The 11,779-nt window shown below is 36.4% G+C and overlaps 1 protein-coding gene across 1 annotated transcript in view; it reads right to left on the bottom strand.

Annotated features, from left to right (window-relative positions):
• Positions 1 to 485: 485 nt before the first annotated feature.
• ST8SIA6 (ST8 alpha-N-acetyl-neuraminide alpha-2,8-sialyltransferase 6) overlaps positions 486 to 11,779 on the bottom strand; it is a 135,485-nt gene continuing 124,191 nt past the window's right edge. The window contains exons 6-8 of the mRNA XM_031652469.1: positions 8,806 to 8,918; positions 4,994 to 5,086; positions 486 to 3,226 (exon numbers count right to left, since the gene is read on the bottom strand). Coding sequence (XP_031508329.1) covers positions 2,758 to 3,226; positions 4,994 to 5,086; positions 8,806 to 8,918 — 675 coding nt within the window. The 3' untranslated portion in view covers positions 486 to 2,757. The remainder of the gene's footprint in view (positions 3,227 to 4,993; positions 5,087 to 8,805; positions 8,919 to 11,779) is intronic.

Raw genomic sequence — 11,779 nt, 5'->3', positions numbered from 1 at the left:
GACTTCAAGGATGCTAGAGGATTATTATACTGTGCAAAAATTAACACTATGTAATTGATCATGGAGCCCTTTGCGGGGACCACAGAGTGCTATGGACTACATACTTAAATGAATATTTCTGCCTTGCCTTTAGATTTGGCTGAAAATTATATTGGAATCTTGTTATTCTGTTTCATTACTCAATGAGGCTGAACAACAAGTGGAAAATAGAATCAAGCAAGCTAGTATTTCTCTTAGAAACTGGCAGTATGTAGCATTATGAGCTAGAATCCTAACTAAAGGACTACTTTTTTTTTTTTTTTTGAGACAGGGTCTTACCCTGTCACACAGGCTGGAATGCAGTGGTACAATCCCAGCTCACTGCAGCCTCTGCCTCCTGGGCTCCAGTGATCCTCCCTCCTTAGCTCCCGAGTAGCTGGGTCCACAAGTGCACACCACTATGCTGAGCTAATTTTTTTGTTTTTTGTAGAGAGGGGTTATCACTATGTTGCCCAGGCTAGTCTCGAACTCCTGGCCTCAAGCGACCCACCCACCTTGACCTCCCAAAGTGCTGGGATTATAGGTGTGAGCCATTGTGCCTAGCCTAAAGTGCTACTCTTGTCTAGTACCAGAACTCAGACTTTCCATCCTCATTGCCCTTGGTTGTACTTGGGCTTTAAGAGCAGAAGATCACATTAGATCTAACAACATTTAAGCTATGCTGATTACACACACAGTGTCACAGTCAGACTTGGTTGTGGTGAATCTACAAATCTACAAGATGCAATTGATAGTTTTTCTTTTTGCTTTGCTCTTGAAAAATTTGCAATAATTCACTACCACAGAACAAAAAGACCTGTGACTTATGTTTTACAGTTTATATAGCCATATGTTATATTGTCAACATTCATGTTCTATCGTATTTTATAAAGTTCTAAGTAATGCCCAACAACCCCAATCTGTTGTGAAATCACAACTACAGACCCACTTGAGAAAAAGGTAAAAAGAATGCACATTTTATATGTGTCACAATGAATGTGTCTAAATATGACAGAATATGGATATCGACAATACACCACATCAGCTATGTAAATAATAAAACATGAGTCACAGTTCTTGTCGCTCTGTAATGGTGAGTTACTGCAAGTTTTTCCACCAAGATCAAAATAAAAAGAAAAGCTATGAACACTATTTTGCAGATCTGTAGATTAATTACCACCAATTCTGACTATAACACACTTAATGAAATCTCTGGGTGTCTGTTTACACAAAGATTTTTGGCTAATGTGAATCTAGGTAGGATTGTTGTAAAATTTCAAACATGCTTTTAGGATGGCAACACAGCTGTCGAACCAGAAACTTCAGATGTGTTAATGTGGAAATGTCTACAATTTTCTCCACAAAAGAAAACCCGCAAACATTTTTTTTAGCCTAAGTTTTTACTGGAACATGGGTATCATTATGCTCTTTGATCTCACGCCATTTGGAATATTTCTGAAATCCATATCAGTGACACTAGAGATTCTGTCTTGATGTTCTACAGAAAAATATTTAAGTCAGGATAGGATATTATATGGGGAAAAAACTTAAGTAAGCTCTAAATGTCCTAACTATATGTAATTTTTATTAAAATAGCATATAAAGTCCCCACATTGTATATTTATTTCAGTATATTTTGTTACCTTTACTAATCAATTATATATTCCTAATATCATCAATGGTTTCAGGCATCCACAGGGGGTCTTCCCATATCGCAGATTAGGGGAGACTATTGTACATTGAAATAGATTCCACTGAAATGGATTTAATTATCCCTGCTTCTGTTCCTTGCAGCACTTGATTCATAGTTTTTGTCATTATAATACTTATCATACACTATCATAATTAATGATATGCACATCTGTTTTCTCCTATGAGAGGCAATAATCCTTCTCACCCTCTCACAAAGCCTGGTGCAGGGCCTGGCATGAAGTAGTTATTGAATTATTTTAAAACAAAATTGAATGAGTGACCCCACAGACAAGACAACAGGTAACAAAGACTGGGTATTGTAACCGTTCATGTCCTTGAAGTACAACGTATAAGTGAGAGAGAAAAAGGTGTAAGAATGAGGCAGGAAGTTAAAATAAAATTATGAAGTGATGAAAAAATGTAGACAGAAGAGGAAAATAAATGGCTTAAATCCAACCAACATATCATCACAGCTACTATTAAAAGTGAATTTAATCAGAAGCGGGCATACTGCCATACTCAGAAGAATTTCATTTCTGAATTATCACGAATTTCTTGTTTAAGTGTATAATTTTCTTGTATGCAGTCATTGAGGCAGAAAAATGGGAAGGATATTATTGATAGAGACCTGCCACAGAAAGAAATCCAATGGATACTGGTAATGTAGCTATTCTCTTTAGAGGAGATGTCCAAGACAGCATGCTTTTATTATCGGTCTGGTGAAGGTGGAGATGGCTGGTATAAATAGTAACAAAGAAATATTCTTTGAGTTCCTACCTCACACCAAAGGCCATGTCAATAATTTTCATAAATTACAAAAATTTGTATGAGTCAGAGATCATGGTGTCCAAATTACAAGGAGAAAAAGTGAAGATTAGAAGGATTGAATTACTTGCCATCATTGCAAAATGAGTGGGGAAGCTTTGGTCAAACCAAATTTGGGGGCTTGTCTTAGAATACTCTGTAGCCACCTCCTTTGGTGTTTGGAGACACTGTTAATCACCTACTGCATTATATTAAAATTATTCCCATTTTAAGATACTTTGTTTAGGCGACTTCACATTTGCTAAATTGCAGTTTGAGGATTCCTTTCATGTGAAGTTGGAGGATCTGGCTGTATTCTTTGGGCATCTGATGGAAGCCACGTTTAGGTAGCTTGTTGTCATAATAGTGATGGCTGACAGGTGTGTCTTCTACAGTTTTAGAGAAGGGCCAGAATCCATACAGCTTCACGTTTTCACACAGTTCCACTGCAACACTTGTGATCATCAAGCCAGTGGACAAGCGGTATGCAGTCACACCTTTAGTTCTCCAGAAAAGGGCCAGATGTTTCAGGTACTTGGGATGGAAAAATAGAACCTTTTGTCTTGCTTTAGACTCTTCGAGCGTGTAGTACACTTTAAAAGAGGTACCCGTGTTGGCCCTGAAGGAAAATGCTGGCAGAAGAAAAAATGCATCTCCATAGGTTGCAATGTCCTCCAGAAATAGGGCTCTTTTTTCCTTTAAGTTCCCATATCTGCCAAATTAAAAAAAAAAAAATTATAGTAATCCCAAGAATAATAATCAAAGTAGCAGTTTTGATAACATAAAGCTGAATTTACCATTGGCCAAAAAACTGAACAATTTGTATACTGTATATAAAACAGATAAAGTGTGGACTCAGAAAACTCATTCAAGTAAGCATTACATCAATATCAATGGCTAGATCTTCATCTCTCTTTCTTGGAATCCTTTCAATTTTTACTTTCTTACTGGGCTATACCCTTACTGAACAGATATTTCTTGTATTATTTTTTATTCTTATTTGATATTTTTTCCTAAAGTTGCTTTTTGTTATTGAAACACCTTCCAAATGTATAATGATAAAATATTTTTTCAAGCATAGTATGCATATCAATACATTTTTAAAAATTCATTGAGCTGCACATTTATGATTTGTGCACCTTTTGCACATATTTCATTATAAGTTTCCTTTAGAAAACCTAAAATAGACCAGGCACAGAGGCTTATGCTTGTCAGCACTTTGGGAGGCTGAGGCGGGAAGATCACTTGAGGCCAGGAGTTCGAGAACAGCCTGGGTAACATAGCGAGACCCCGCCCCATATCTCTATAAAAAATAAAAATATTAGCTGGGAACAGTGGTGCATGCCTGTAATCCCAGCTACTTGGGAGGCTGAGGTGAGAGGACCCCTTGAGCCCAGGAGTTTGAGGCTGCAGTGACCTGTGATTGCACCGCTGCATTTTAACCTAGGTGTCAAAGTGAGACAAAGAAAGAGAGAAAGAGAGAGAGAGAGGAAGGAAGGAAGGAAGGAAGGAAGGAAGGAAGGAAGGAAAGAAGGGAGGGAGGGAGGGAGGGAGGGAGGGAAGGAGGGAGGGAGGATGGAAAGAAGGAAGAGAGGGAGGAAGGAAGGGAGGGAGGGGAGAAGGAAGGACAGAAAGAAGGAAGAAAGGGAGGAAGGAAGGAAGGGAGAGAGGGAGGGAGGGAGGGAGGGAGGGAGGAAGGAAGGAAGAAAGGAAGGAAGGAAGGAAGACTTAAAATATCTAAATGCAAATATAGATATACATATAGATTATTTTTGAAAATTTCCTCCACACATTGTAGTAACTATATGTATGATTTAAATAACTTAGTATCCTTGTAAGTATAATTGTGAGTGTTTAGAAAATATGCTTTGAAAGGCAAGTTCAATATTTATTTTACTTTATTTCAAGAGATGCTATAACTATTAGCACAAACATTCTATTACTAATGCTTATCAGTTACTTTTGATGAAAACAATGGAGTAAAAACTTTGTATAAGATTATCTATTAACCAACAATTTTATGGTAGTTATGTTGCATAAATGAAAGATGGTAATTATTTTTTAGTAATAAACTCTCCAACGTGATAACTGTATTTTGCCAAGTTGTCTTAGCGCTAACTCTCTGAAGTTTCTAAATAGAGTAAGTTTTATCAAGAAAGTGCTACCAAGATAGAAGAGTAATGCTAAAGCTCTAAAAGAAAATGGAAAAAAGTGGCTTAATTATTGTTAAAAGAGATGAAGAAATAAATATGATTTGATTAGCTTATGACATTGGAAGTACAACTGAGTCATAACTCTTATGAACAACAACCTTGATAGAATGCCACAATTTGCAAATGAATTCTTATATATTTTTCCAAAAATTCATTCCACCTGTATTGCAAGTCAGTCTCAGCAACAAGATTAGTGCTTAAGCTGAGAAACATATTGAACAATGGAAAAATGTTCTTGATCAGTTATGTAACTTGCAGCTACTTACTTCAGAGTTATGATACTAGGATTTATAGTCACAAGATTTGTTTTACTGCCAACATCTTTACTAACATCTCCTGTGGTTGGGGGGAGGTTACACCTGAAATTTGAAAAGAAAATCATTTTCAAAATAGAACTTGTAGAAAAAAGATTGTATACACACATATGCGTGCGCGTGCACATGCACACACACACACACACACATATCTATAAAATAATTGTCCTTATGTTGGAGAAATCATTGCTATTAAGAGACCCTCAGAATCCATCTAGTTTCTATTTTAAATTATTTACTTTAGTAATTACTCAGTTCTTAGCTGATATTTCAATGTTGTATAAAATACACACTTTTTTTTTTTTTTGAGACAGAGTCTCACTCTGTTGCCTAGGCTGGAGTGCAGTGGTGCTATCTGGGCTCACTGCAACCTCCGCCTCTTGGGTTCAAGCAATTCTTCTGCCTCAACCCCCTGAGTAGCTGGGACTAAAGGCATGCACCCAGCTAATTTCTGTATTTTTAGTAGTGATAGGGTATCACCATGTTGGCCAGGCTTGTCTTGAACCCATGACCTCAAGTGATCCACCTGCCTTGGCCTCCCCAAGTGTCAGGATTACAGGTGTGAGCCACTGTGCCCAGCTAAAATATACAAATTTGATCAATGCTTTCAATATGGATAATCACTTTTATAAGTATCAAAACCAGAAATGACAATTACACCTTGTCTAAATTTAGAAGAGTTCCCAATCCTTTTATTAAAATTGTTATTTATATTATTTCTATTGATTATGTTCCCATAGTGGTATGATCACCAATTTGCATATTCTTAAAACCTTGATGTACTGTGACTAAAGTTATACGGTCTACCAGAAGCAAAGACTACATTAAAAAATCAAAACCTCCCGATTCCCATGTGGATAGTTTTGTCACCAAATTACGGTGTTAATAAATAAAATCCTAATGTTCTTACAGTGATGTTTTCATACTGATGTTCTCATCTTCCTTTGAGTACTAATTTGCTTTCAAATTGGAAAACAAATTAAGAATTCTAATTTTGAGTAATTATATTCTTGTCACAAAAAAGGAAAAATTGGTTATGACTTTCTAAAGATCATTTACTGAATTTCAAGTAGTAAGGCTAAACATAAGAAGGGAGCATCTTTGAGTGCTTCCTAAAGAAGGCTGTTCAAAATTGATGTGGTCTATAACATGACTGAAGGTGAAATGAGCCGTACCATGTCCTGTAAAACACATGAATGAATGAAACACGAATTTCCCTCATTGATATGAAAGCTATGTCAGAAAATAAAATAAATACCGCACCTTGGTAAAATAAATATGAATCAAATATTACTAATAAATATTAAATGATAAAGATTAATCATAGGTACTAGGGCATAAAAGTGACCTCGCTAGTGGGCCTCCCATAACAAATGTCCTTTCTAGAACAGTCTCATATTCTTTTGAATAATCAAAAGTGATTTCTAGTAGAATATCATAGAGAGGGGTATTTTATAGAGGAAATACAATCAGTTTTGGCTTAAAACTTAAAAGAAAAATATCTCAGTATATATTTAATTTATGAGTCTAAAATAAATGCCCATGTGTCTAGATTCTACTTTTGCTGATGCCAGGTACTTTCCTGAATATAGACTATACACACACACACACACACACAAACACACACACACACAAACAGTAGTATAGGTCATGGTATGTATTATATGTATATAGATATATATTACATTTAAATTATATAACAGCATTATATGTTATATATGTATATGCATAATTTATGCAATACTCATATATTATATAACATGTATATAATATGTAATATGTAATATGCATGTGTATTATATATAACATGCATATATAACATGTAAACTTATAATGTATATCCATATTATACATATATAACACATAATACTGTTATATACTTTTATTTATTATATAATATGTATATATAATATGTAATACATGTATACATTATATATAATTATATATCCTGTTAATTTATACAAAATATATATATCTATGTTATTACAGATGTATAATATGTATGCATATGTTATATAATATGTACATATGTAATATATATTATATTACATATAATACTGTATTATATAGTATACAATATACTATTATATATTGCATATTATACAATATACAATATATTATATACTATATATAATACAGTATTATATATTTATTATACATGTGTATAATATGTAATATATAAATACTACTAGATTATATGTATTACAGTATACTACAGCATATATGTGATTAAATATATTACTACTGTAATATATATGTGTATATATACTAGTATAGTCATATATAGCAGTAGTATATATAGTCATTGCCTATTTTTGCTCCTCACACACTTAATTCATAGCTCCAAATCTTTTGAAATGAAAAATAAAAGTTTGCTTTATGAACTATCAACATGCAGCACCAAAATAAGTGCAGGCTTAAAAAAATTAAATATATTTTAATGACACCAAACACATTCAGCCCTCATTTTGCCTTTCAGTTCAAATGGCTAGCTTTAAAGGAAATTCTATATTCAAGAAAATACCTGACATCAGCAAATGTGGAATCTAGGAAACAGACAGTTATTTTAGAATTATAAATGAAATATCTGCTGAGATGTTTTTCTTCTGGGTTTTAAATCAAAACTTATTGTATTGCCTATACTTGCTATAAAGTATAATGAATGTTTAGGCCTCATCCTCATCACAGATGTTTCGGGAATTTTAAGCCTATAAAAAATCTACAGCAAGAAGAATTATCTTCCTTATGGCTTTTTCACACTGAGTACTTGAACAAAATGGGTAAACCATTCAGATATTGGCCATTTTAACACCAATCAGGAAGACCACATTCAATAATTGTTGCACTGTCAGGTCTATTGTGGCTTTATGATTACCTTCAGCACAAAATTTAAAAATGAGATTAAAATTGGGAGGGAGCTGTTTACTAGAAACCGTGTTTCTTTTTCAATTGCTTAAAAGGGCAGCATTAAATCAAGAAGGATCAAAGCATCTCCTCTGATGTATGAAATCAGTGCTCCTAAAACAGGAAGAATCAGACTTCCACTTACTCCTGAAAAAGGTGCATTTCAATTGAAACCCATCCTCAGACGGATGAATTACCTTTCCATTACACTGAGAGAGTGGAGATGCTTTGGTATGGCTTATGAGTACAAGGAACGCATGAAAACCATTTTGTTTCTATTTTTGCATGCTAACTGACACTCAGATAGAAAACATTTTAAAAGACCAGAACTTAGAAGCAGTACAAATTTGTTTTTTAAATTGCAAGCCAGAAAACGAAATAATGATATAGTTTGTATGGCTGTAAAACGTCTTGATCAGCATTTTCCCGAGTGTTGTCTAAGAACAAAACATCCTTGAAATGCTCTGTTAAACAAAAACAAACAAACAAATAAAAAAAGATCTTCAAGGTCAGGTGCGTCTGGGACATGCTGCCCTCCGGAGTCCTCCCAAGGTAGCCAAGGTACCCATGAACACGCTGAACGCTCTGAAAGCTCCTGCAGTACCAAACCGTCTTTCACCACAACTTCACCCGGGGTTTCCTGAACATATATAAATATAGCACATTTTGATTCTTCTGGTATTGACATTATGAGGATCTCATGAGCCATATAACACTTCAGGAAAAACTTCCTGGGTAATTAGTAGACTTTTGTAACAGAGTTCAAAGGTGAAAATATACAAAGGATATCTTTACACTGTCCCCCTCTGAAATACCCAGCTGATCTTTTGTTTCAAAGAAACCAATTCGACAGATCTTACCTAAAAACGAAGTCGGATTTATCTATTTCAGCTCCACAGAGAGACTTATTCAGAATTCCCCCATTTCCGACCACTGCACACTGATTATAAGGGTACTCCACAAAAGGCTGGGACTAGCAGGAGAAAGTGGAAAACTACCATGAAATACCATTAATTTTAGAACCATAGACAACAGCTTAATTCTAGTGACTTAACTTTTTATACATGCTAAGGAGAAGAATAAGAACAAGAAAAAGCAGCAGCCCAGTTTGCTAATCAACTTACTATGACTTAGTATAAAAAATCAGCTGGGGCTGGGTGCAGTGGCTCATACTTGTAATCCCAGCACTTTGGGAGGCCAAGGCAGGTGGATCACAAGGTCAGGAGTTCAAGACCAGCCTGGCCAAGATGGTGAAACCCTGACTCTACAAAAAATAGAAAACAAATAATAATAGCTGGGCATGGTGGTGGGCGCCTGTAATTCCAACTACTCGAGACTGAGGCAGAGAATTGCTTGAACCCAGGAGGCGGAGGGTGCAGTGAGCCAAGATGGCACCACTGCACTCTAGCCTGGGCGATAGAATGAGACTCCATCTCAAAAACAAAACAAAACAACAACAACAAAAAACCAGCCGGGTGCAGTCGCTCGCATCTGTAATCCCAGCACTTTGGGAGGCTGAGGTGAGAGGGTCACTTGAGGCCAAGAGTTTAAGATGGGCCTGGGCAACAAAACAAGATCCTGTCTCTACAAAAAGTAGAAAAATTGGCTGAGTTTGGTGAAGAGCACCAGTAGTCTTTGCTGCTTGGGAGGCTGAGGTAGGGGAATCACTTGAACCTAGGAGTTCCAGGCTGCAGTGAGCCGTGATTGCACCACTGCCCTCCAGCCTGGGCGACAGAGCAAGACCCTGTTTCTTAAATTAAAAAAAAAAAAAGTATAAGTAAAATAAAATAAAATAAATCATTATGTGAACCTAAGTTTCATTTCTCTTGAGAGAAACAGACAGCATAGAATACACGGCATAATGTAATAATACAAAATACAGTATCATGTATTTTTCATCACATGATTAAGGAAAAAAATTAGAATGGCAAAACCCCATATTCTGCCTTTCTGATAAACAAGCACATTTTCAGCAAGAAAGAGAAAATAAAGAAATTTGGAAGCAGCATTAAATCTATTCTAAGGCATAAAATTAATAGGTGATTTAGCAAAAATTTCCTGTGCTTCTTAAATAGTTAGACCTTCAGGCTCAGTAAGGCATTAGATTTATGCCTGCCGTCTCTGCGAATGACCAGCCAGCGTGCTTCAGGGAGGTCTACCAACTGGACTGACATATTTCACATTAATTTCCAAGACCTGAATCTTTTTTATTCCTTTTAGGACCCGGCCTGCTTACCCCAGAAGGTTTCCTATTTTCCCCAAGTTCTCTGCAGTCTCGAAATCTAACTTTTTGATTCAATGGCGTACTTCCCCTTTCCTGGTCACCTTCCATAAAGTAATAATGTGACCTTGAGCCCACAGTCGGGGTGCCAGCTCATGCTTCCCAGTGACGAGGTCCTGATCTACCGATTTTGTCTGTAGGATTAAGGTGTAAGTCCTTGAGAGCAGAGAGGCTGTTTATTATTTTTAATTTCCTCTCATTTTTCCCTCCCGATCTTGTGTAGTGCAATGTGCACAGCTTTCAACATCCATCTCATGGCCTTCAACAAGCTCTCCCACCTTCACACACAAACACACACACACTTCACACACACACTTCACACACTTCAACAAGCTCTTTACCCTTCACACAGAAAGGTGGCTTTGTGAATAAATCTTATTTCTTTTGCAAAACCGGTATCACAGTAATTAATTGACTGCACGTGCGCAGAACGAAACTGACCCTGGCCTGTAAGCATTGATGGGGCCACTGGTAAATATTCAGGAATTTTGTGAGTTGGTTTTTTAAACCATTGGTCACTAAAAAGTGTCCAGGATGGGGGTATTGACACCACTGAATTTGGCAAAGGTTACAAAATCAAGGCATGTCAAACTTGCCAAAGTCAGTTTACCAGCCCCACGGGCAACAGTCCAGGGCCGACGTGGTTCTGAGCAGCCCAGAGTGACAGAAGATGCCCCAGAATCACCGTGACTGCTGTCTGCCCCTGATGCTGGCTCTGGGAGCTGCCCAACTAGCAAAGGAAACTTGGTTTCAGTACAACTCTCTTTGTAGGTTTGTCTTTGAAACGTAAAAGTCATATTGCGCTTTTTAAGCAAGAGGCACTATTTCAAATACAGACTTTATTAGCACATTTAACCTACACAGCAACCTTTTGAGTATTTTACAAATGGGAAAATGGAGGCATGAGTCCAAGTAACAGACAGAAAGTGGCAGAACTGGGATAGGAACCCAGTTTGCCCCAGAGTACCTACTCTAAACCACTACACATTATCGTTTCTCACAATTCCATGGATCAAAATGATAACTTAATGATGTATAATTATGTATCTTATTCCTTGTTATATCTGCAATGGCTAGCAGAGTGATTGGCTCTTAAATGAATGGTTCCCAGATACCTCAGGCTATTTCATATCACCGAACTTCTAGCTCAAGATGTCTTCAGCCAGTATCTACATAATGGTGCCACCATAAATTCTGAATTTTACAGATAGGGTAGGATGCAAAAATGCAAATAGGCTCTTTATGGTATAAAATAGAAAAGATTACTGAAGGAAACATATCTCAAATTATGCACTCACAATAATGAATGTTTTTCTCTGGTTTCTTGGTCAACTGGGAGGAAAACATCTATATGCTTTAGTATCTCATATTCCATATGAATTTAAATAAATTACAAACCTCAACATTTCCTTAAATAAACCTCCTAAGAAAATGCAAATTTGCACACTCCACTGCCTGCTCATTGCCCACTCTGGTTGAAAATCAAGTTTTGGTTTTTTCTCTGCAAGTAACTTAGCAAAGTTTGTGGAGGAAGTGGCTCCACATCATTTCAT

Source organism: Papio anubis, chromosome 11, assembly GCF_008728515.1.
Source record: "Papio anubis isolate 15944 chromosome 11, Panubis1.0, whole genome shotgun sequence".
Taxonomy (NCBI): Eukaryota; Metazoa; Chordata; class Mammalia; order Primates; family Cercopithecidae; genus Papio; species Papio anubis.
This window is presented reverse-complemented; position numbering and strand designations above follow the sequence as displayed.